The sequence below is a fragment of the Brassica oleracea genome, chromosome C5, assembly GCF_000695525.1.
Source record: "Brassica oleracea var. oleracea cultivar TO1000 chromosome C5, BOL, whole genome shotgun sequence".
Lineage (NCBI taxonomy): Eukaryota > Viridiplantae > Streptophyta > Magnoliopsida > Brassicales > Brassicaceae > Brassica > Brassica oleracea.
In genome coordinates this window covers 10,855,021-10,880,803 of record NC_027752.1, presented here as the reverse complement: position 1 = coordinate 10,880,803, position 25,783 = coordinate 10,855,021, and the positions used below count along the sequence as shown (strand labels likewise).

General features: G+C 32.9%; 4 protein-coding genes across 4 annotated transcripts; 2 read left to right on the top strand and 2 right to left on the bottom strand.

The window, feature by feature from the left end:
- Window positions 1-8,344: 8,344 nt before the first annotated feature.
- LOC106344497 (protein transport protein yif1-like) lies at window positions 8,345-9,001 on the bottom strand. The gene is made up of 4 exons (XM_013783865.1): window positions 8,987-9,001; window positions 8,777-8,839; window positions 8,593-8,691; window positions 8,345-8,500 (listed from the first exon to the last, which is right to left on the bottom strand). Exons 1-4 carry the CDS (start codon window positions 8,999-9,001, stop codon window positions 8,345-8,347), a joined length of 333 nt encoding a protein of 110 aa, XP_013639319.1.
- A 952-nt stretch (window positions 9,002-9,953) lies between these two features.
- Window positions 9,954-10,663, top strand: LOC106294297 (sm-like protein LSM3A). The gene is made up of 3 exons (XM_013729855.1): window positions 9,954-10,070; window positions 10,153-10,248; window positions 10,595-10,663. Exons 1-3 carry the CDS (start codon window positions 9,954-9,956, stop codon window positions 10,661-10,663), a joined length of 282 nt encoding a protein of 93 aa, XP_013585309.1.
- A 740-nt stretch (window positions 10,664-11,403) lies between these two features.
- Window positions 11,404-12,319, top strand: LOC106344495. The gene is given in 4 exon segments (XM_013783864.1): window positions 11,404-11,462; window positions 11,698-11,830; window positions 11,832-12,135; window positions 12,138-12,319. Coding segments are annotated over 4 exon segments (678 nt in total).
- Window positions 12,320-15,761: 3,442 nt separating this feature from the next.
- Window positions 15,762-16,719, bottom strand: LOC106293551 (vacuolar iron transporter homolog 1). Its single transcript, XM_013729232.1, has one exon. It carries the CDS (start codon window positions 16,579-16,581, stop codon window positions 15,976-15,978), a length of 606 nt encoding a protein of 201 aa, XP_013584686.1. The 5' UTR covers window positions 16,582-16,719; the 3' UTR covers window positions 15,762-15,975.
- Window positions 16,720-25,783: the final 9,064 nt, after the last annotated feature.

Here is a 25,783-nt window from a genome sequence, read left to right as displayed (position 1 = left end):
AAAACGCTACCATGGATTAAACACTATGAAACAACTAAATGAGAAAAAGGATACTCTCGAACTTGTCGAACAGCATCTGGATTCTTGTACCGGCTAAATGCTTCGCATACTGCAACGATTCTCAAACACTCTGCAAGGATACATATATAATAAGTCCTTCACCAAGAAAGGATTGATTTTTTTTTAAAGACTATATACATTATTTCAATTCTTAGTTCAAGAAGGTTCTCTGCTAGAACTACAAAGAAATCATTTTCAGATTCAAACAACCTTTATGGAACCGTCTCGTAAAGATGGACGGTAGTGAGTGGCGCGAGCAGCAGGAATAAATCCATGATCACCGAATTCTGCGATCAAAGTTAGAAGATTTAAAAAACAAAATTAAGATCAAATATAAGATGCTAGTTGGAACAATACCCTTCTCATCAGGGATGTAGATGGAGCCAAGCAACCCCCTTTTTTCTTATCCATGGAACCGGTGCTCGATTCAGTTGGAGATTTTGTTGTGATTTCGCTGGATTCTTAGCCATGGATGCGCTGCTCGATATTGCCGGAGCTTTATCCAAAGCGTTGGATCTGGAAATCTGACTGTTTCTTATCCATGGAAGCTATCAGAGAAGATTTGGATTCGGGAGAGTTTATATAGGTGGAGTCAAGGGGGAGATGAAGAATCCAAATCTCTTTGAATGACATAATAGCTTTGATCGTGGTGGACGACGATCGGAGTCTCTGCTTCGGTTTTGAATAAAGATGATTTTGGTGGGACCCATGAACTGTCTACGTGGACACTCTCAAAAAGAGAGAAAAGAGCCTCATTATATATATGATTTTTTAAAAAAATATTTTAGGACCTTAAATTTTTGATTATGATAACAAAAACATCTTAACTTTTTTTTTTGATTTATGAAAAAAGGTCTTGGATTATTCTGAACTTGAGTCAGACTCAGACTGAGACCTGTTTAAACCAATACTTAACATTTAAAGAAGTCAAATGGCTGTAGAAGGTAAATTAGAGGACTTTCTTAGAAAAAATCACTCTCCGTTTTCTTTAAGTCAAACCTATAAATTGGAGAAGGTTGAGAGTTGGAAGAGCCTTCTCTTTGCCGGCATACAATTGGATGAACCTTCTCTGTGAAATCTAGGGATCGTTGTTTCAGGTCAGGGCCTATATTTTTGTAGAAGTTGTGAGATTGAACTTCTTGTGTTGTAATCTAGCAGGCAGCTATTGGTTTGAGAATAGGTGAATGAATCATTGGTTTAGGAATGTAGCTTGAGCGTCCACATGTTTTCATAAACCAAGATAGGTTCTCGCACATCTATATACAAACTTTCAGCAGTTGCATCCGTGGAAAGAATAATAGTTAATCCCTTGAAAAGTTTTGATGCTAGAGTTAACCTATTGCAGATTGGCGAAGTCCCGAAACTTACGTCTGGTTTCACAGAATTTATCGATTCTGCAGAGAATCTGGAGAAGAGGAGGATGAACCAAGCTTTGCTGGCAAATCACAACACTCTGCTTGACTTGCTTGAGATTTCTCAGCTTATGGACACGTAAGCTACTAGACGTTGTGCTTAAAGCTTTGAAATCTGATTCCCATCAATCTCTTCTCATGCCTTTAATGGGAGAATCAAAACATTAAGTAACTTCTAAATTCTCTGCGTAATGAATTGTATGATTGTATCTTTACCAGATGCGTGAGAAACGAAAACTTTGACGAAGCGCTTGACCTGGGAGCATTTGTATCCAAACTTGCAACTATACATCCCAAGTGAGTTTTTTATTTGTTATGTTTCTCATCCATTTTTATCCCCTCTGGATGCTTAAGGCTGGAAACTTCAAGCTTTAGCTCTTATGAATTAATCCTCTCTCCATGTTAATATTTCCTGTTATCTAAGCACCTGCAGCGGAGGTTAGACAAACAACTCAATCACTTCTCTCACAGCTTCTCCAGAAACTGCGCTCAAATATACAGGTTTCTTGTGAATATGGTTTGTTTGTATTTGGTGAACTATGGTTAGGCTTGCAAGGCTCGGGTTGTTGAGTTCCTGCAACAAAATGGCTGGTCTTTTGTCTCATGCACTGGATGCAGCAGGAAGCTAGACAAATCAGGCACTTCTCTCCGTTTCAACCGCTGTGTTAATCCCAACGTAACCGGTGTTATAAAGTGAGAAGTTTTATTACTAATAAGTAAAATATATGATTATTAGACTGTTTTTGTCAATGCGATCACTGAGGTCACCCTTTGTTACAGGTACCATGTTGAATTATCAGTTGATGATGGAAATGACAATGCCACTTTTGTAGTGTTCGACAGAGAGATGCTTAAACTCACTAAGCAAGATGCAGCTCCATCGGTGAGTATAACATCTTGCTTAGCTTCAGGTTTCTTCTCGATCAAGCGATAAACTTTGTTCTGTATTGATGATTGGCTTACAATGTACTTAAGTTTTGCAGATTTCTGATATCTTATAACAACGCATGGCTATCTGAACGATACCATCAAAGTTCGTTTGATGGCTCTTAAGCTTCAAATTATATGTTACATGACCATCTCTGTAGATATCCATTCTTTTTGTTAACCTACAAAAGATGTCTCTCTGCTGCACTTAGCCATTAAGTTGATAGAGGCATTTGCTATTGTGGGACTGAGGTAGTGTCTCTTGAGCTTTACGTATCGTTATCATGGCTATGGGCAATCGTTAGAACTAACGGTTTTCTTTAACTCCTTCATTAATGGGCAAATGGACTTAACGATCGTAACGGAGTGGAAACGTTGCTTTAAATCTTCTTTCTCCTTCACTATCACCACGAGTAGAAAGATGACCACCATGAAGTATAAAGTTGATCTGTAATTTTTTTCTCAATATCTACAAACAAAACTGAAGAAGGCAAGTTATAGAGAAGCTTTGCAAGCTGGTGTTTGGAGTTTATTTACTAATTTACAATAATCATTTTGAGATAGATTTTCCTGTTTGTCTTCGTCGTCTGTTTGTTAGAGACAGCCACTAAGACCATGATTATCGCATAACCGATCCTTAGGTTTTTTTTTTTTTTTTTTTTTTTTTTTTTATTTGTTTTCTTAAAAAAAATAAATAAAATAAGCCAATCACGGGCCGCCACGTGTCGGTGGGGCTTGCAAACAGCACCAAAATCTCCTAATTACCGATCCTTATTTGGTGATTTTTGAAAATAATTTCTAAAATTTTTGTGGGATCCATGCGTCAGTGGAGTCCGCATTCTGTCAAAAAAAACTCTCTAGAGACCTTGGGACGTTGATCTCGAAGGAAGTTGACTTTACTTTAGAATATGGACTTGGCGTTTTAGTTTTTAAAAGATTTATTAGTCCATGCACAATATTTATGATAATTCAAATTTCACCACGGTTTTGTCGCTTTGTGTGACAATGTCTTCAAACTATTGACATTAACTTTATTGTGTAGAATAATACAATGGTGTTGTTAGAAGAGGACCAAGTATTTTTAATTACCGGCTTGTTTTAGTTTAAACTGACAATAAAAAAATTCATCGCCACTTGAATGATGTTTTACAAACATTCTAAATGTCAAATAAGTTTCCTCGTAGATGAAATAACTCGGGGCACATTTATCCAAACCTAGCCGAAAAAAAATCAGTCCGGGTGTAACCAAAAAATCTGTAGAACCAAAAATTTAGAATAGACCTGGAGCTGAATTGAAGCCCAATCAGCAACTGAGTGGATATCCAAATTTCAATAATATAATTTATGTATTTATAAATATTAATTATATTAGGTTTTAGAATAATCAAAATTTTTAAACCAACCCCCCTCCCCCCCCCCCAAATACTATTTAATAGTTTAAAATTAATGTCACATATAATTGATAATAAATTATTTCTTTTAAGAAAAAAAATAGGTTAACATTTTTTAATGATAAAATAAATATTTTTGTAAGTATTGTGAACATAAAATGTTAAGTTATTGTATTTTTAAAGTGCTTTTTAAAAAAAAAATACTAAAATAAAAAGCTCGACCATAATTTTAATATTGATATGAAAATTAAAAAAATACTTGCATAGTCCAAAAAAAAAAGAAATAATGTAAAATAACTCGATAACAAAGAAAAAATAACAAAAACAAAATTAGATAATTTGTGCTTAAAATATCTATATTGACATAATAAAAATAAAATCGAACTTCATGTAGAATCACAATAATCATATTAAAATATTTAGTTAACCCCAACAAAACATATTTAGAGTCTTATACAACAAACGTGATCAACATAAAATAGTGATAAAAATTAACAATAATAACATTCTATACATAAAATAAAATCATTTAAACTAAGAACAAATGTTAAGCTAAAATATAATGGAACAAAACAATTAGTTATTAAAACCTAACCGCTTACAACTACAACCAAGACGGATCCTATCATGCCACCACGATCATACTGTCACCACCAGAATCCAACCATCCATTCACCTTGACACGATGTCAGTTTCCAATCCGGGTTTGTTATGCAATGACACTAAATAAAAGCCAAGGACATATTTTGTCAAACGTTGCTCTATACTTGCCTAAATTAGTTTTCAGCCATGGTCAGCTATATGTGGCACTGTCAACAGTCACTACACTCAAAGGCCCAAGATTTTAAACATGAGCAAAAATGGGGAGGGGAAAAGGACGATAGCCAACATCGTCTACAGAGAGGCCTACAATTGTCTGCCACAATCAGTCAGTATGTTATCTACCATCTCCAGCTAAGCGTATGACGAATTTCTTGTGGTTTTGAACTTTAAGAAAAATCAGAAATCTAGGAAGTTCAACTGAAACCATCAAACTGCAAACGAATCATAACTCTCAATAGTTAAGTTTAGACAAACGAAACCAAGAAAATTAACAAATACAGCATAAAATCTTAAATCAGAAGCAATGGTTTCAGTTGACATTTAACTAACCGAGACGAATAACAAAATAGAACAGCCAAATTAACATATTCAAATTTTCTCTCTTGCAAGATCAATGACTACACCAAAGGCAGACGAAGCTGATGTAAGCAAATCTCTCATCAATCACGCTTATTTTTTTTTTCAATTTTCAATCTCACAAATTAGAAACGTTACATACCGACAGGAATCAGAGGAAATTGTGTCGACTTTCCCGACAACGAAAAACCAGGAGTTGGCGACCTAACAGTTTACTCAGAATCAGACAAAACTTCAAATTCAAGACCCATTTCTTTTGCAGCCCAAACACTTAAAACCCCAGTTTTTACTTAATCGTTATACTGGACCATAAAACTATACCAAATTCTATTTTTGATCGACCTATTTCAGATTCCTTTTGTCCACCACAAATCATATTTAACAAAGTTGAGTAAAAATTATAAAAATAAATAATTTTGTAACTATATAATTTTATAAATTTCTAGAGTTATTAATTTTTTAATAAAAAAAAGAGTTTATTACAACTCTATATTTTTGAAATTAATTTTGGGTAAAGTAAGAAAATAATTTAATTTATTGTTCGTATAAATTATTAAATTTTTAAATCTAAATTTATATCTTTTTTCTTACACTATTTTATCTATATACTAACAACTGCCTAAGTAAACACTACCCAACCCCATAAACCTTAGCTTTTGAACATGAAAGCGCTAATATAATGGTCGATCAAATCATTACGAAGATAAGATATGAAATATCAACACATATATTCTTATATCAACCTAATCAAAATGTGTGACTTCCAATGTTCCATTAATCACCATTATATACAAGACGGAAAAACAAAAGTTAAAAAAATGATAAAATCACGTACACAAACCTACACAACGCATCAACAATGTATCTGACTCCGCGCTTGCGCGGGGGATATATCCCTAGTTTTTTAAATAGTTCAGTTAGCTAGTAGTTGGATATTAGTTAGATTACAAAGAACAAAATAATAAAAGAGGGGTAAGGTTGGTTTTTTAGTGGATCGACAAAAGGAAAAGTGTGTTGGAACAAGCGAGAAAGTGTGTTGGTATCGTAAACTGACCTGCGTTGTAAGAGAAGCTTACTTTAAACGACACATTCTGTCTTTCCTTTACGTCCGAAGACACAATATTATTTGACACACTTTTTCTTGCACAGTGTACTATTTTTAGACCAAAATGGTCTTGTTTTTAACTAAAGAGAAAACGCTTGGTTTGCGATAGTTAACTAGAAGGAAATTGATTTATGGATGTTTACAATAAATTGAATATTTATTACGTGACTAGTTAGTTGTATGGGGTGTAATGAATTACTCTTGGCTGTTAGATCAGTTTTCGTAGAAGAAGATCCAACGGTTTATGATTAGCTTCATAGTGATTTTTTAATGACTAAGGTTCCTCCATCACCTTTTATTCATCACTATTTAATACTTTCAATATGTAAATATATAAAAAATATAGAAATTAAAACAAAATATTTTTTTCTTTTTATTTTGACATCCATATGTATATATATTATAATACTTCAATTTTTTTTAGTTTGGTACATATAGTAATATTGTAGACAGTTTTCTAGTGGATATATATGTAGTGGACAAGATTCACGTGAATGTGTTTTTATAAACAAGTTTGTGGTGGACGTGTTCTTATGGACAAGCTCTTACAATTATAGTTGTGTAACTATGACTGTTTGTGAACATGTTATTGTAGACGAAGCTCTTGTTTGAAGTTAATTTTTCTAGGATTTGTGTTGTTTGTTTGAAGATAATCCATATAGAGAATGTATTGTGACGTTTTGAAAGAGAGAAAGGGATTAAGCTTTTTTTTTGTTGGACACGATTCAGTGGACGCAGTTTATGTGGACACAATTTATGTGGATACAAAAATGTTATAATTTTTTTGTGGACAAGTTTCTGTGGACAAAATATATTTGTATACATATATATATTTTTGTTATTTTATTAAATAATTTCTAATGGACATAAAAAGTGTGGATATGAGTTGATAAGAAAAATATTGTTACGGATTAAAGTAAATAATTAAAAGTTTGGGACAAAATCAAGAGGACTTATAAGCAAATTAAAAAAAATGTTGGGGTCAAATTGCAAAAATCCAAAAAACGGAAGGACCATATGTGTAAAATAGAGCTTTTTCTCTGCAACGGAAGCGACGACGAAGACTCCGGATGGCTGCCGCAGCGGACCTCCACTGTATTCATCCTCACGTCTTCCACCACAACCTCTCCATATCCACAACCGCCTGCACTGCGGTATCCACGACCACGTCCTCCACCCTTACCACTTTTTCCATGGACTGAGCCTTGTCGCCTTGTCACATTGTCGATAGGAAAAAAAGAGAATTAAGGTTAGGAATTAGAAATCTAAAAATAAACTGATGAGATAAGGTTTTTGAAATTTGAAAAAAAAAAAAAAAGGGAAGAAGCTTGGTTTTGAAAGTAACGAGAGAGATATGGTTGAGAGGGTATATTGGCCATTCAATACTCATAAAGTGTGTGTCAATCAGAAAGTGTCTAATTTGAGTAATTGGAAATTCATAAATTGTCTATGAGAGTAAATATTTGGCGTTGTAAATAATAAGTGTGAAAGTGTCATATTATGTAAATCTTTCTTAAGAAAAAAAAGATAAATGGTTTTCTCATATTTTTAGGAATCTGACGTGGACCGGACGAAGCGTGTGATATTTCTGACGCTGCCAGAAGATCTCAAGTGTGTTAGTGTGATACGAGGCTTTTAAAAGTGAGAGCATATTTTTAATAAAACAATTCAAATGTTGCATAAAGAACAGAGTAAACCATAATTATTTACTCTTCTCATATATATAAATGAAACAACTCAGAAATTTTGTATATAAATTTTGTGTGGAACCCAACTCTTATTTCACTAGGTGCATGATTTTGCATTACGAAAAGTCATTTTGAACATTAATGATACTCATATTAATGATACTCATGTATATAAATGTTATGTTAACTGTCATCTAAAATATTTTTCTATAAAATATATTAGAGCATCATTATCCCTAAGAGACACTTAGGGGCTCTTAAGCTTTTTTTAATATTTATAAGTATTAAAAGTGAGTTAAGAGACAACATTAAGAAACTCAAATATTTTTATGCTTCATTGCAAGGTTCTTAATTAAGAATTTAAAAAAAAAAAAAATATTATGGGAAAAAGATACCATGAGATGAAAATTGTTTATAAAACATGAATCTTTACCACATACAATGTCAATAATGTTCGAACTTCTGCTACAAAGTACCAATAAGAAGACCTACATGAATTCAGGTTAAAAATCTTCAGTGTCCATCAATCAGTGAACCCCTGAGACTCAAAACGCTGAGAGAGATGCATAGGGTCATAAGAACTTACTTTCCATTAAGCCTCGGTGAAAGATCAGCAAGAACAACGTACGTACCAAATGCCATAAAGGGAATGTACAAGTCTGGCGCATTGATATCATAGATGGGAGGCTTGTATGAGAGCCTACCCCCAACTGGTTCAGAGATTCTAGTCCAATGTCTCTGATCGTTTGAAGCAAAACACGAACTAGTTTTACTTAATGGCTGGTCTGAGAAAGTCTCAAACAGAAAGAGGCAAGAGAAGACAAGCTCACCCGGTGAAGGAAAGGAAACAGAACAACCTTGAGTTTGTTCCTAACATACTGATCATTCACTTGGAAATAGTATCGAGGATCAAAGAAGTAACGAGTAATCTGTTCCAAATTTCAGGAAGAAGACAAACAACTTCAAAATTGATGTAAAGAGAGATGTGGAATTCACCAAGAAAATAACTCTTACATTGCTCTGCACATACTCAGAGCTTGATCCTAGAATCCTCTCCCCATACGTACATCTCTCTGCCTATCAAAACAAAATCAACACATCTTTAATCTCATATGAACCAGAAGTATACCAAACAATTTGCATATCAATATTCTTACAAAGACATATTTGCTTCTTAGATTCAACAAAACTCTCTTCTAAAGTCAACCATTCCCCATGAGAGACCTCTCCATGACTCATAACCCTTTCTTTCTGAACAAATATCAAGAACTCGAGAAACCCACAACAGAAACATCACTATAGATCAAAAGTTCAAAACTTTTTTAAGATGAGAGTAGAATCAATTAAAGCAAGGAAGAAGGGAGAGGAACCATTCGACAATGCTAGAAACATGAACAGCCCAAGTGGGTACTGACAATGCGTTAATTGATTTAACTACCACACCAAACAAACAAAATAGCAAGGTCCGCTCCACAATTCACCTTGAGGTTTGATAAGAAACCATCATTACAAAACTCAAAGATGATCTAACAAAAGATATTTATTGCTTTGTAATAAGAGAACAAACCAGTCCGTGCTCTAGCTCAACGCATGCCCCTGAGAAGTGGATATCAAGAGCTTTAGAGATTGATCGGGACGGAGGAGGCGTTGGGGAGGAAGGTCGGGACGGAGGAGGCGGGGAAGCGACTGAGACGGCGGCGATTCCGGTGGTGGAAGTTTAGAAATCAAACCGAATCAGTCCTCTCGGGAGAGAAAGAGAGATGAGAGAGATGAGAGAGAGACAGAGACGTCGCGTTATGGTGACACATGTCACTAAGAGGCGGGCCTTCCAGGCCTTACGCAAGAGGCGAGTCTTGGGCTTCTGTCTTTTCTTAATTGTTTTTTAATTGGATTTAGGAGAATAGTTGGGTTAAGAGTAAGGCTGCTCTTATTTAATTTCTTCAAACATAAAACAGACTTGCAGTGTTCAATCATCTTTTAAAGCTTTGGATGGTTAAAAAGAAAAAAAACATATTAGGTCAGGCTCAATAGTTTAAAGCCCAAAAAAAAAATTCTTAGGCGAGCCCAAAATATCTTAAGTAATTAGGAATCAACGGTGGTGATTGTGTGAGCACACAGAGACATTGGTGGTGACTATTCTTCTTCATCTTCTTCGCAATTTTAAAACCCTCCGAGAACGTTTGAGATCAGAATGTCTGTCGAGGAAGACGCCACCGTTAGGGAGCCACTGGATCTGATTCGACTGAGTATTGAAGAGAGAATCTACGTCAAGCTCCGATCCGACCGCGAACTCCGTGGCAAGCTACACATTCGTTTTTGTTGACTTTAGCGAATCTTGTTAAAATTTTCAAGATTCCAAAGGTTGTTCACTAAGTTCTTTCTTTTGGCAGGCTTTTGATCAGCATTTGAATATGATTTTGGGTGATGTTGAAGAGGTTATCACGACTGTAGAAATCGACGACGAGACATACGAAGAGATTGTTCGTGTATGTCATTTTCCAAAGAGTTATTATCAATCTGTTATTACGCTTGTGGATTTGATAATCTTAGTGTTTCTGTTTAGTGATACGTTTTGGTTCAAAGATTAAAGCTTTCACTGCCTTAGTCTTAGTTTAAGTTTAAGCTGAGATTCATTCACAAGTCATAGTGCTGATTACATAGGGTGTTTAATTAGCTATGCAGTGATATATACTGTGAACTATAAAGTTTGATGTGTTAGCTTCTAATAAGACTAGTGTTACTATGGATATGATGTATATGGATTTGTTAACTGCCTAATCATATGACCTTCTTGTTGATGGCACTTGCTTTGTTTTTTGTTGTTGTTGTCAGAAATTGAAAAGAAAGGTTCTGTTTCTATTTGTGAGAGGAGATGGAGTGATCTTGGTGTCGCCGCCTTGAAGGACTACTTGACTTCAGATACAGCGTTCTTGTGTTCACAAATCTGTAGCTGCCTCTTTTAATGATTCCTTAGCTTCTGATTTGTATTTGTGTGTTTTGTTTTTTCAAACATTTTAACTGAATGTAGCTGAGATATTGTATTTGAAACCCTTGTTAACTTGCCTCATCATAATAGAAGTGGTGTTGCCTATTTTGATTATGTTCTCCAGCAGACATTTTGATTAACCAGAACCACTGAACTGATTCACGGTTCACGACGCAAACAAGATTGATGTCAAGAAGAAAGATTTTGTAATTTGTAAACATGTAAATTTACAGTAAAAAGGTGAATTAATGTTATAAATCAATTAGACACAGAGAGAGTATTGGTGTCAAAAGTTGGAACGAAGAGAGTTATTGGTATCATAATTACCAACACGTTTCAGATTTGTTATAACAGTGTAGCAATGCAGAGAGGATGTAGATAGTCGTATCTTCGCTTGGGTCTGGTTCTAACTGGAGAATCCACTGTTTGTGCGTCTCTGTAATTTCTGCTCGGAGCTCTGGAAGACGAGTAGGCAAATTTGGCTACTGGGGATATTGAATCTAACGGGCTGGTCTCAACGAAACACGCACTATTCAAACGGGTCTTCTCTAACTCCAATTGAAGCAGTTCATTTGAACATTGCTGCGTAAGAGCCTAAAGCACCAGTAAGATAACAAATAAGAGAACCACTTTAGCTGAATTGGTAGCTTTGAAGATGGTAAAATATCAAGATATGCTTACGAGGAGATCATCTGGAGATACAGATGATTGTTTGTCATTTAAAATTGCATCTACACCCCCACGTGTTGGTTTCCATTGATGCCCTCCCGGGTTGTCCTTGATTGTCTCTATAATGCTCTCTAAAGCTTTCTCCAACACAGCTCCTTGTACAGACTTGAGAGACTCTATGGCATCGACCGTCAAATATGGTCTTAGTATAGTCTCGAAATACTCGAGCTGCGTTATCAATTGGTGAAAACAAATAAGCATCACAAATTACTTAACACAGATATAGATGTTTATCTTTGGAGATTGCGCGAACATTATCTCACAAACTTTATGTTTGTAGGGACCTTGGAGTTCCAGACAAGAGCATCAAGTGGCTGGTTTAATCTTCTCCCCACACTTTCTTCTCTCCCGATAAAAAAAATTCAACGAGTCTTGAACTGGGTCTGTAGCTACGGTTTTGACCTGAAGAATGCTGGTTTTGTTCATGCTATGGTGGCTTTTGATTGGACGAGTGAATCAACCAGGGAACGGTAGTTGAATCTGTTCCAACGTTTTGGTTGGTCTAAAAAATATTTTGTTGCGGCAGTTATGGAGTTTCCAAATTGCACAACGGTTTATGATGAAAAGATTATGTACACGATGGATTATCTCGTGAACATCATTGGTTTGAAGGCTAAAGACATTGTTGCGAGAACGGTGGTGTTGGATCTGAGCATTGAAATAGAATCAAACCAAGGAGCCAGTTGATTTCTTTACTTGTATCTGAAGGACTTGTGGAGAAAGAAGATGTGAACTATTTCACTATGCTGAAGATAAAAAAACTCCAGTTCATGGATAAGTTTGTGGTGAAGCATCAGAAGGAGATGCCGGAACTTGTACAAAACCTAACGAGTAATCGTTGAATCAAAATGACCTTGCGAGTTTGTTTGATTGAAGAAGTGAGAACGGAACTACCAGTGCTTGTGGTCTCGTGGTGATTAACTTGAAGGTAAAAGCCCAATACGATGAAGCCACCAGGGTTCGAGTCCTAGCCATTGGGTTCGAATCCTGGCCACTGGGGAATTAACATTTCGGCATCGCCATGGACATTGGACCGACGTGTGGCAACACGTGAATAGTATAGACCACTTCTATGGCCAGGATACCCCCGCATAATTAAAAAAAAAGTGAGAACGAAACATATCTTAATAACTGATATTGGTTGTGTACTTGTGGCTGAATGGTTTCTTGTTATGGTTCGATTAATGTTGTGACATTTAATGTGCACAATGAAACATAAAATTTAAAAGATTTGCTTACCTATTATTTTGAACATCATATAGGACAGTACGAACATAACATCATAACTTATGTTCTCTATGTATCCATTACTTTTCAGAAAATAATGCCACATGTTCTTTTTAACGAGGATGTGTGGGTTTACACGCATTCTCGTGCCAACAGAGAATGAAAATTAGCTTTACAAATTGGAATAATACAATATGAGATTATAGAACACGACAGCGATTCCAAAAAGTAGTGCTCTCTTTTATGAAAAGTGTCGGAGATCATTGATTTGTCATGCAAGTTTTTTTGTGGTCGAAGACGATCAAACTCTCACGTTATGAATATGTGATGTTGCTCCTTGGAACGAAATTCATTTGTGTTTCTAGTATTGATTAAGAGTTTGAAGTTGAAAAAAATCCACAAACCAATTATTTTCTTAAGCAAGAACGTAATATGGATACATTTCATTAGACTCAAGTTGATATTATAAATGATTAATTCCTAACGGGTTTTAACAACCATTTAGTGGTTATTTGGAGGATCAGTTAGGTAGTTCTGATAAATTTCGTTACACATTTTGATATGTAAGTCTAACTAGGAGGCTTCCTGGGCATTGCACAGTTATAACAATTTTCAAAATGATAATTTTTGTTTTAATCAATATTAAATATAACTAATTTTTAGAATTTAATTTTATTGGTTTAATATTAAAATTATAATTAATTATTTGTAATTTTAACTATTTCAATATAAATTTATTTAGATTTAGTTGAATTCAATAAAAGTTTAATTTGTATTTTCTAAAAAAATAACAATTATATTAAATTCAATATCTGTATTTATTTTGATGATCTAAATATACTAAATATGATTTTATTTGTCTTACGATACATTAAACTAATACAAATCAATCAATTAATTAATCTAGTAATCAACAGTCAATCTTTCAACTTACATATTTTATCACGACTAAACGTAAATAATTTGATACAAAATTAAATTATTTTTTACTCCATTTAATTGATATTGGTTAAAATTTCAAACATATCTCATTATTAATATTTTTGACTTGACTAATAATGATATATGCATTATGATCATATTTTAGAAAACTTATCAAAAATATAAATTTACATCGATGAAATTGTCTATCACATTAAGCCATGTCATATTTTTAAAAGTATGTCATCTTTTTGTCAGAATAAATGTGATGATGACATATACAAAAATCATTTCTTAAATAATATTAATGAATTTTTTTATATTTTTAGGTGTAGAAATACTATTATATTTGTAATATAATATTTGTTTACTTTTATTAATGTTAACAATGCTATATAAATTATTACCATATTTTAGAAAACTTACCAAAACCATGAATTTATATAAATAAAATTGTACATGTTATGATGTCATGTCTTTTTTTTTAAATCATATTATCTTTATTTTTTGAGAATGAATATGTGATGACACATAAACAAATCACTTCTCAGATAATATATAGGGAATAGATTCCAAACTAGGTAATAATTCGCGCCTTGCGAGGGATGTGATTATAAGTTTTGTTATTTTTAATAAAAAGACATTAAATCTGTTTAATCTGGATATTGGTTCGGTTTTAAGTTTTTTTTTTGTTTTTAATCTTCTAAAATATAACTATTATTTTAAATTAATATTAATTTTACTATATTCGGTTAAAATGTTTGATTTTTTTGTTTTTTTTTCCAGTAAAAACTAAAAATTAATATTATTTATTTATTTTCATGTTATGAATTTAGATAGTCGTCATGTCGAACCGATAGTTTCAACAGATAATAGTTTAAGAAAAAAAAAATCATTAAGACAAATCAGTTCATTACAATTTGGTCGGTAGTGAAAGAAGCATTAAGAAAAAATATTTCAACTTTCAAAAAAATTAGATACTTTAGTTGTGGTAAATACTTAGTTATAAGGTGCTCACATCAAGGTGTACATGTATGTGTATGTAAAGATATTGTTAATTAATATTAAATAACATTTTGTTCAAAATAATACATGAAAGATAAAATTAAAATTAATTTAAAATAAAAAAGGCCTTGACATTAGTCATTTTTCATATAAAGAAAATAAAATAGTATATGTAAGTAGGGGTGGGCACAGATCGAATATCTCGGTATTTGGAAGCATTCGTGTTGATTCGATCTTTAGCCACCTAGATAATCAGTGACTCGGATATCCGAAATGTTTTAGAATTTAAAAGAATATCCGATTTGATCCGTTAATAAAATAAAAATTTTAAAATAATTGAAAATTTTAATAATAATATTTTATTACAAAAATAAAACATTACTTAACTTTTAAAATTCTAGTACTTAATATAATAAATTTAATTCATAAAAATATTGTAAAACTGATATAAAGTGTAATATATATAACGTATATATATAATTCTTTACATATATGTATATATATGCATATAACATATCAAATTAGATATATGTTCCTAAAAATATTGGTATTTATGATTTGCTTCATTTTTGGATATTGTATTTTAGTATTTGATTTGTTTCATAGAGTTACGGATATCCATATTTTTTTGTTCAAATCAAAACGGATAACGAATCGAATCAAAATTTATGAATATTTTGCTCAACTTTATTCGTAAATAATAAAAATAATATATATATAGTTTGGCTTTTGATTTGTTATCTATTTTTATTTGAACCAAAAAAATCCAGAGTTTTATTGGAACCATGTATGTGAGTTTTATATTAAAAAAGCGCAAAATGAATAGTGCAAAAATATTTATGAATATAGTGTAAACGCGTTAGCATACTTATTACCAAATCATTGCGAGATTGTCACGTATCTGTTATAGTGTGAATGCATTTATTACAATGATTTTTTTTTAATATATAATAGATTTAACTCGTGTGTGATTCCGCTTATATAAATTATATTATCTCTGCTTTGATCCATAAACTTACGCTTAACCGAATTTCTCGAATAAAACCAAACGGGATGGAAGAAAGTTTTACGGAAATTTTGCCTGTGTTGATAACTAGAACTGCAAGTGTTTAAGTCTCAACGTACAATTTATCACACGCCATTTGACAGGTTTATATCACATATTTGCTTACATAAATCTAAAAACCAAGTCAAGAATCAATACATTCCAAAGTTTCTTTTCATATGAGATATATATTCCAAAGTTTCTTATACGACAAAGCAAACAAAAAAAAACGTAACCGCTTAAATTGTGTTCCATGAAACACGAAGGAGTGTTGGGTCACGTATGTAAAACACACACAAATTATGACATACCATGTGATCCAACCAGTTTGGTCAAGCCATACGTAACCGCCATAGCTAACCATCCTCCAATCAGAACCCTAGCCGACGACTTAACCACCGGTGCTTTCCCCAAAACCGCTCCTAGCCACCCAAACATAACCAAAGCCAACGTCACCGCCGCCACAATCACTCCAATCCTCACTTTATACGTTTTCACAAACGCAGCCGCCAATAAAGGCACAATCGCTCCTATAGAAAACGCTAACGAAGACGCAGTAGCCGCTTTTATAGGACTCGGAAGCTTCTCTTTGTCTATCACTCCTCCGTTATCTCTCTTCATCTGAGCCACCTCTATGTCGTACTGAGAGTAAACCGAGACAAACTCTCCGATCGCCATGCTACAAGCTCCGGCAACTAAACCCGCGAAACCGGTTAGAACCATGGTTTTGACGTCTGGCTTAATCGCACCGACACCCATCATAAGCGAAGCCGTCGTGACAAGACCGTCGTTGGCACCAAGCACGGCAGCTCGTAGCCATTGAGCTCGTTTGGAGTAATCGAAAGCCTTTTCTTGATCTTTCTCCATGTCTATGTTCAAGCTGTTGTTCACGTTATGGGACTCCATAGTTAAATCTTTTGATTTGGTTTTTATTTTATTTTGTAGGTTGAAATGAGAAGATAGAGAATGTTTGATGAAGTGTGGAGGACACACGCCTAGATGAGTTCTATTTATGGAGAGGTTTTGTGTAAAACTTTAATTCTTTTTATCAAAGAAGTTATGTGCTGGAGTAGAGTCGACGATTAATGTATGTGGACCATCATCACCACTAATGGAAATACGTTTAACTATATTCGATCAAATGTGGACTGAATATCAAACGCCAACTGTTTCATCTTATTAACGAATTTGTTGTCATTAATTACTAATTATTTTTAATGAGTTTCATTTACCAAAACATAAAGTTTGACTACTACATTTATGTGGAGGAGCAATATCACCAGTAAGGAAGTAAATTTACGACTGGATACAAATGTGACTAAGTAACACCCGCCTGTGTACTTTACTCGTGAATTTGTTTTCCTTAATCAACAATTTTCTAAACTTGATTTTACTTGCCATTTAACAAAAGAAACAAAGTTTTATCTAACTACCAAACTAAGATTATTTGTCACGGCTAGACCGACTTTTACGACGAAAATTGTGTAAGAATTCAAATAGAAAATGAAGTTTTCAAAAAATGTGTTTTTAAATAAATTTATAATGATACTTTAAACTTTTACTATTTATTTATAGACTCTGATCGTTAAAACTAGGGTAAAATGATGAATTGTAGCGGTACAAGTAAACACCTTAGCATTCTATCTTTTTCGAAAAGCTTAGAATATTCAATTTAGCAAAGTTTTAATCGTCTTTACACTATTACATGTTTGAAACGAACAAATGAAGTTTAGAAAGAGAATTAAAGTGGATTTCCGCGTACGCGCGATCAGTAAAGTTAAAGCATACCGATCGATACTTGGTATCAATATACCCAAAAAATCGATTTCACTCGAAACTTATTTTTAAAAGGAACATTATTTTTTTCTACCAAAAAACATAATAATTGAAATAAAACGGGAAGAGAGGAAATAAATGTGAAACCACACACATTTGTTTTTTTTGGGTGGGTTACGGCAAAAGCAAATAAACAATCTGAGTAAGACCGAAAGGGGCAGTTACATACCTACAATATGAAGCTGTTCTGTCGTCTTCATGATTTAAAGCCATGCATATATATGTGCCTTCTTCAGAAGAAAAATATACAAAATAAAGTAAAACTGAAATTTTCTCAATTTCTCAAACAATGACCTAGTGATCTACAAAGCCTGTTGCCCACAGTTTAACTTTCCCGTGTAGGGCTTTTTTGACTGCATGAAACTGTATGGATTAGTTGTCGGCTAATTCATTTTTTCCTTGTACATGAAATTATTTTATTCATTGTTCTTATATTCCTAAATTTTCCCTAAGGAAAATATATTTAAAATATGGATTAGTTGTCGGCTGATTCATTTTCGTTTTATTTTCTCCCTTTTTGACTATACACGAAACTGTGAAAGCGTTTTTCCTATAAAGTGAAAATAAAACAACTCTCTCATTCTTTACTTTCTGTTAACTGAACATACTTTCGTTTTCGACAAGGAATGAAACTATTCAATCTCACGTACAGTTTTTGTTAGTCACTGGATTTTTTTCAGTGTTTGACCAAATGTGATAATGAATAATACATACAAATATTTTGATACGACTGTTTGATAATCATTTTTTCAATCATAATCATAATCTATATCTTCTGTTCATTATATACATTTAATAAAAGAGGGATCCATTAGGAATTTGTCAAATGGATTAATAATAAGCGGGATTTGCCCTTAATATATACTGCACCACTACTTATAGACGAACACATAATGGACAATTAAAATATTAAACAGTATAATCCAACTAGCTTATATATGAAGGGGATCAAATTTGAATCAGATGCTTTTCACACTATAGAATCTTTGACCCGTCAATTAGAGCCGTCTGCAAATGAAAAATCATAAACAGCAAATTAATATTAGATAATATGAAAGTTGTTTTTTTTTACATATATAAATAAAAATAGTTGGATTGCTGAATTGGATAGCACCAGAACCGTGCAAACACTTAGAGCATGATTAACCCAGATTCTTAGGATGAGGTTCTTAGCGGAAGTTAAGAAACTGTTTCTTAACTTTTAACTAAAAAAAAGTAAGAACTGGTTCTTAAATCACTACAAGAAAACTTGTTTATAGCCACGAGTAAGCCACAAATATTTTGCGGCGAGAAAAATTAAGCCACAAAATATCTATAAAATAGCCACAACAAATTTTTGCGACTATTTTGTAACTTTTTGTCGCTATTTAGCTACAAAATTTGATTTGTATCTATTAGAAGACCCAAAGCCACAATTTGCTACAATATAAATTGTGGAAGTAGATTTCCACAATTTTCCACGGTATAATTCGTAGCTAATATAGCCACAACTATGGCCGTAGCTATCCGGAGAAATACAATTATAAAATATTTAAACTAACTACAAAATTTAAAAAAGAAACAGTTACGAACTTAGTTATGGTTATTTGTGGCCACTTAAAAACATGGCTGCAAAATATTTTGTGGCTATCCGTAACAAAGAGTGTAACATGTAGATGCACATATCATTCCTAAATATATATATATATATATATATATTTATATAAGTGATGCCATTTTTTATGAAATGTTAAAATCCTTTTTTCAAATATAATATTAAAATCGAATCAATTTTCATAATATCGAGACACTACATATGCATTGTACATTACTATGTTGTTTGGTTACATTATCTATTCATTATGTTATTTAGTTTTAGATAAACTATCTGGTCTCAATTTTTTTAGTGTATAGGCGGATCAAATTTTGAATTCACTTATTTAGATCGGATTTTTTTTTAAAAGGAAAACAAGAGGCATGAAAAATATTAATTTATAGATTGCCAACGTTATAACTATTGTAATAGATGTTCTTAATAAAAAAAGAGAAGTTTGAATAGTAACTTTATGACACAGTGTATATGTTTGACAATATTGAGTAGTAGTCACAAAAAGTCGCTAATTGACGACTATTTTCCGACTATATATGCCAAGCACATTAAATAGTTGCAAATCGGTCGCTAATTAGCCTCCAGAACTCAAATTCTAAAACTTAAAATATAAATTTTTAATATTTTAAAACTTAAAATATAAAATTTTATCATCAAATCTTGAATTTAACCTCAAATCTTAAATTTAAACCTAAACATTAATCATTTTTAATAATCAATCTCAAATGTTAAATATATAACTCAAATACTATACACCAAACCCTACATATACTCCAAGTCACAAATCTAAAATTTCAAATTTAAATTCAAATCCAATTTCTTATAATTACTATCACTTAACCTTAATCATCTCTTTTTTCTCTAACATTGATTCCATATTTCCTCAATTTCTTATCATAAGCTATAAATTCAACATTTAAAACAATCTGATAAAACTAATTATAAACTAAATTTGTTAAAATAATCTAATAAATAAAAAAAATTAGAACAACAAAAAGGGAAAAAAGAGAAAAAAAAACAATTTTTAGTAGAAGTAAGTCACAAGTGCACGGTCAAAGAAAACAAAACAAAAAGCTTAATCCAAGTCATGAGCTCTCATTGGCTGATATTTGGGAGGTGGGGATAAGATTTATCTTGTTTTGACCCCTGTTCGAAACTACGCTAGGCGCTAGTCGGGCGGACGATATGAGCCTAGCGAGTTAACAATTAATCGGGGAGTAATCGGGGATTAATCGGGGCCTAGTTTAAAATTTTTTTTTTTATAAATATATTATGCATCATTAGTCAGTTTGCATGACAATAGACAATTAGTCGAAGTAGCCTGGTGGTTTCATAATCTTTGCTCAGCGTAGGAACCCGAGTTCGACCCTGGATCCACGCGTTTTTCTTCTTTTTAATTTTTTTTGCCTTTAATGAAGGGTACTATCGTCATTTCGTCTTCATCTTCCCCATATGTCTTTAGGGTTTTCAATTTTACAGTTTTCCATGGCTGTAAAACGTTTATAATCACACATATCATTAGATTTTGGTGTGTTTTCATGTTTTTATACTTACAACCTATAGATCTGTCATAAAAATACAAGATTTTAAGCATTCAAAACCTAAAAAGAAAAAAAAATTTGTTGTTGCCGATTAATTGGCCGACGACAGCCAACTCGCCACGGCCAAGCACCGCCGAGCGCCTCCTCGCCGACTAATCGCCCGTAGTACCCGCGTTTTCGAACAGGGGTTTTGACCATTGATACCTGTAAATCTAAGGGTCAAGAGTGATCTTTTTGTATCTCTTTCTCTTCCTACCCACGTGCCTATCTCGTTCTTCCTCTTTTGTCTCATTCTCTTTTTGTGTTGGCTCAAAATTTAATTATTTTCAGAATTTAACTTCAAATCAAAAATCAAAACCCCAAATCAAAACCTAAATTCTAAACCTAAACCCCAAACCCCAAATCATAAATCTAAACATCAAATCTTATATTTTAAAACGTAAAATATATCTTAAACATAAATCACAATCTAATCTTTTCAAACTTTAATTTATTCTTAAATCTTATCCTTGACCCCAAACCCTTTTTACTCTAAACATTATACCCCAAATCATATACTTCACATACACCAAACATTAAATTAAACTCTACACACAAATTTGAAACTCTAATCTTTATATACTATAACTCTATAAGTTATAGTTTCCAAATATATATCTCTTTAAATACTAATTTCAAATATTAAATCTAAATCCTAAACTTCAAGGTTAAACCCTAAACTTCAAAATTTAGAAAAAGTTCAAATATACTATTCCAAACTACAATATAGGATATACTTCTCAGTTTTTTTTCCAGATATACTATTTAAACTTTAAATTTAACCCTCAAATCCTATATCATAAGTGCATACACTTTAAATCTTATATCATACACATTAGCTCTTAAAATACCAATCAAGTAAACTAAACAATAAATCATAAAATTAAAACACAGCCATTAGTTAGGAAATCCAATAATTTCTCTAAACTAATAATTTAACTGAAGCTAAATTAATGAATTATATAATGAAAACTAAATTCAAAAGGTAAGATGTAAAAGAAGAATGTTAAAAAAAAAAAGATGCAAAAAAAGAAGAAGCGTGTTGAACAAAAACAAAACAAAAAGAAAGAAGAAGCGCAAGTCATTAAAAATAAACTAAATTCTGATTGGTTGAAAAACAAAACCATGGATCACTCTCAAATCAATATCAACCATTGATTTTAGATGATCTAAGGACCACAACTGATTTACTTTTCTTCTGTCTCTTTCGTTTCTTTTCTCTCCTTTAAGAAACACACTTCTCTCTCATCTTCTCCTCAATTACAAGAACAACAACAACAAAATCTAAACATCTTTCCCTCTTTCTCATTTATCTCCTTCAACTTTGTCTCGGTCTCAATCGGCAGATTTTTCAAGCCAGCACACTCCATTGCTTATCAATCTCTGAAAATTGTTACCCAATCTAACTATTTTGTTCATCAATTGACATTTCTCTGTTTTTGGTTTCAGTTATCATCACTTATGACTTCTTCTTCTTTATCCTCCATGAATAGTAAACTTGGAAGGAGGAAGATGTTGACGAATTCCATGGCTTGAGGAAGACGACGATAAGGACGGCGAAGCTGATGGTTGGAGGAAGACTACGATAACGAAGCTCGCGGCTGGAGAAAGAAGACGAGGACAAAACTCATGGCTGTAGGGATTCATAAGAAAATGAGCTCCGATGAAAAGCAGTGACGAAAATCATAAGCAGAGGAGGAGCCGTGGGGTGGCTCGCCGAAGAAGAAGTTCCGGTAGCAACTGCATAATATATATTTGTATATTTGTTTTTAATATACCTGTAAATATTTCTTTAGCTTAAAATTGTAATGATATTTTGAATGATTTAGTTAATTATTGTGTTTAAAAAAAAAATTGGTTCCAAAAAAATTAATATAATACAATTTAAAATTAAATAATAGAAAAATGATAAATAATTTTTTAAAAATTATGAAACTATAGCTACAAAATTTAATTGTGGCTATTTACATCATGACATCTACAATTACGTCTGTGGCTATTTATAGAAATAATAGTAACAACTTATTTTGTGACAATGTTGTGGCTAGCAGAGCTACAAATCGGTTGTGGCTATTTGTCTCAAATTCCACAATTATGAATGTGGCTAGCAGTAGAAACTTTGCTATGGTTAATATTGTGGTTTTTTGTGGCAAAATAGCCGCAAATATCGTTTGTGGCCGAGTCGCGGATACACATCTACAAATAGCCACATTTTTCTAATAACCACAAGCCCATTGTCAACGAATTGTTTTTGTAGCTATCCGCAGCTAACGGTGAAATAGCTACAAAAATTAAGCGATAGCTACAAAAAAATTAGTGGCTATTCTCTACTTTTCTTGTAGTGAATAAGGACTTTAAGAACCGGTTCTTAGTTTTTTTAATTAAAAGTTAAGAAACAGTTTCTTAACTTCCACTAAGAACCTCATTCTAAAAACCCCGGGTTAATCATGGTCTTATGACCAACAGAAGCGGTCGAAAATAAAATGCTTCAAAATTTTACACTAATAAAATACTATTATTGTATAGCAAAAAAATAAAATAAAAACATGAGAAATTAAACATTCATTCTAAAGTTATAAATATAATTTTATTTTTCTACAAAAAAAAAATTTGACTAAGAAAATATGATTAAGGGACAGGCGTCTATCATACTCAAATCTGCTTGATTGATAACCATAACACAACCACTACTAGACCACCCTGCCATTGTTTTTCTACAAAATTGATAACCAAATTTTCAAATGTTTATGAATCATTTTTTCAGTTCACAAATATTAGTTAATATTTTCTTATTTTACTTTTTAATATTAACACTTTTAATATTTATTTTATCTAGTTGTTTTATTATTAAAACTACTAAATTGTCATTAAGTAGACATAAAACTACTATCTAACAATACTAAAAGGGAGATATGCTCAATGGAGAGGGTGTTCACGGCAGACTAAAAATTCTACCAATCAAATGCTTCTAATTTACCACGTCACTTACTCAACACAAAAACGGGCCTCTACGTGGCCTGTTAGTATTTTGTGTTAGCCCACCAGACCAACTCTCCTACTCAAGACTGTCGATATGTTTCGTCTCTTCCACTTCTCAATTTTCTTTGAGCGTTGCCGTTACTTTCAACTCCTTTTCTTTTCCTCTTATTTAATAAAACCTTTCATCAATGAATCAAGAACGACCATCTCCCATCCCTCATCATAACCTTCTTCTTAATCTTCTACTTTTCTCCCACATTTGATTGTTCCTGAAGAAACGGCCTTAAACAGTAACAACCGTCCAAACACAACACTCATAGCCGAGCAAATCGAACTTCGGTGGCCTTTTCTCATCAAACCGAGTAAATATAACTTATTTTTCAGCATCCAAGTAGCTTAAAGGTAAAATTTAGTTTTAGAAGCCATTCATTTTATTCAAAATTGCTTCATCTTATTCACTGTTGCCCAAAATATTAGTGATTCTGATATTGCATCACGCAACTATAATGTGGAACTCAAGTAATGGAATATCTCAATGATTGTTTTTCATTTATGGTTTTGGTAGTTTAAAAATTTCTAGAGTTCGTATATTTAAATTCTGAATCTTCGATGTCTCTTTCTCTTTGTAGTTACATGGTCAACTCTGAGGAGAAGACAAAAAGGGGAAAGGTAACATCTCCCTTCTTAGGTTTTCAAGCTCTTTTTAAGGTATTCATAATTGGACTATTTCCACTTTTCCGATTCATGTAACATAGAAATCCTCTAGACCCGTCGTTGCAATTAGATCTAAATCAAATGCCATTCATCTTCATACAACATCATTTCCACCAAAGGCACCAATTTAATATATGTGCTTGCCCATCAAAAAGCAAACAATGGTGAGTACTGATCATGCTCAAAACACGATCATGTTCTGTTAAGAGGGGCATGACATGTAGTTGGAGCAGGCTTGATTGGTTTATCCAGATGAATAACCGGCGGTATGAGGTAAACTATAACCATGATTTTTACAATTTAATTAATTAAGTTTCAAATGTTGACGCAAATTTTGTGTGCTCTGGTACATGGATTCAGAAAAAACGTTTCCAGCACATGTTTGATGCTTGTAACCATAATAGTCAAAATTTCGCTGATTCTTTTCATCTAGCATGTATTAAGCTTATCTAAATTAGTAAAAACCTTCAAAACATAAACTATATAATATTATGTTGGATTCAAATAATATAATTAATAAGATGATTTAATCAAAATAATAACTAATGAAAAATGTCATAAAAGAAAGTAATGAAAGATGCCCTAATTAATTTTCTTAAAAACTGATGCCATAAGCGAACGCTTCATTTGTCACCGTGGAGGCACGGCTCTGGATAGCACTAATTAAGAAATAAGTTTTATAGAGAGATAAAATAATGGAGAGAGTTGGATTTAATATAAAGAAAGAGGGACGAGTGTGGTTGCCACACGAAGAGCACCATACTTGACCATCATTATCACTTGTTTAATATTGGGATTAGGTTAAATATAAAGTTTCCTATATTCTTGGGATTTATACTATGTATGTATTTCCTTTTCCTAACTAGGTTATGTTAAGGATGTTGTATATAAACACCTCTTGGTGGATGAATGAGAGATACACAATTCTACATTATATTCATTATATGGTATCAGAGCTAATTAAGATCTTACCAAAATTTCCTTTTAGTCAAACTCATCAACGTTTGATTTCTTTCTTCTTCTACTTCTAAATTCATCGTTCTAGATGTCTATTACTCCTACTTCTCCTTCCGCAACTCAAGGCGTTCCTCCGGATCTATCACCTTATCACCTCCATCCGTCATATAACCCCGGGGCGCTTATCACATCTGTCCTTCTAACTCATGACAATTACCCGGAGTGGTCGACAGAGCTTCGAAATTCTCTACAAACTAAGCAGAAACTTGGCTTTATTGATGGAACAATATCAAAACCATCAGAGGATAGTCCAGATTTAGCACGGTGGCTGGCAGCAAATTCAATGATCGTCGGTTGGATTCGTACGTCAATTGATTTAAAAGTCCGTTCGACGGTTGCGCACGTACCGGATGCTCACAAACTGTGGGAATCTTTGAGATTGTGTTTCTCTGTC

Excerpts from the sequence above, each read along its gene's own strand:
- LOC106344497 (XM_013783865.1), bottom strand. Across the intron at positions 8,692-8,776 it reads CTGAGTATGTGCAGAGCAAT|ATTACTCGTTACTTCTTTGA; the intron begins GTAAGAGTTATT and ends AATTTGGAACAG. Across the intron at positions 8,501-8,592 it reads TGTTTCCTTTCCTTCACCGG|AGACATTGGACTAGAATCTC; the intron begins GTGAGCTTGTCT and ends TCAAACGATCAG.
- LOC106294297 (XM_013729855.1), top strand. The coding sequence starts at position 9,954 with ATGTCTGTCGAGGAAGACGCCACCGTTAGGGAGCCACTGGATCTGATT. Across the intron at positions 10,071-10,152 it reads AACTCCGTGGCAAGCTACAC|GCTTTTGATCAGCATTTGAA; the intron begins ATTCGTTTTTGT and ends TTCTTTTGGCAG. Across the intron at positions 10,249-10,594 it reads CATACGAAGAGATTGTTCGT|AAATTGAAAAGAAAGGTTCT; the intron begins GTATGTCATTTT and ends TGTTGTTGTCAG.
- LOC106293551 (XM_013729232.1), bottom strand. The coding sequence starts at position 16,581 with ATGGAGTCCCATAACGTGAACAACAGCTTGAACATAGACATGGAGAAA.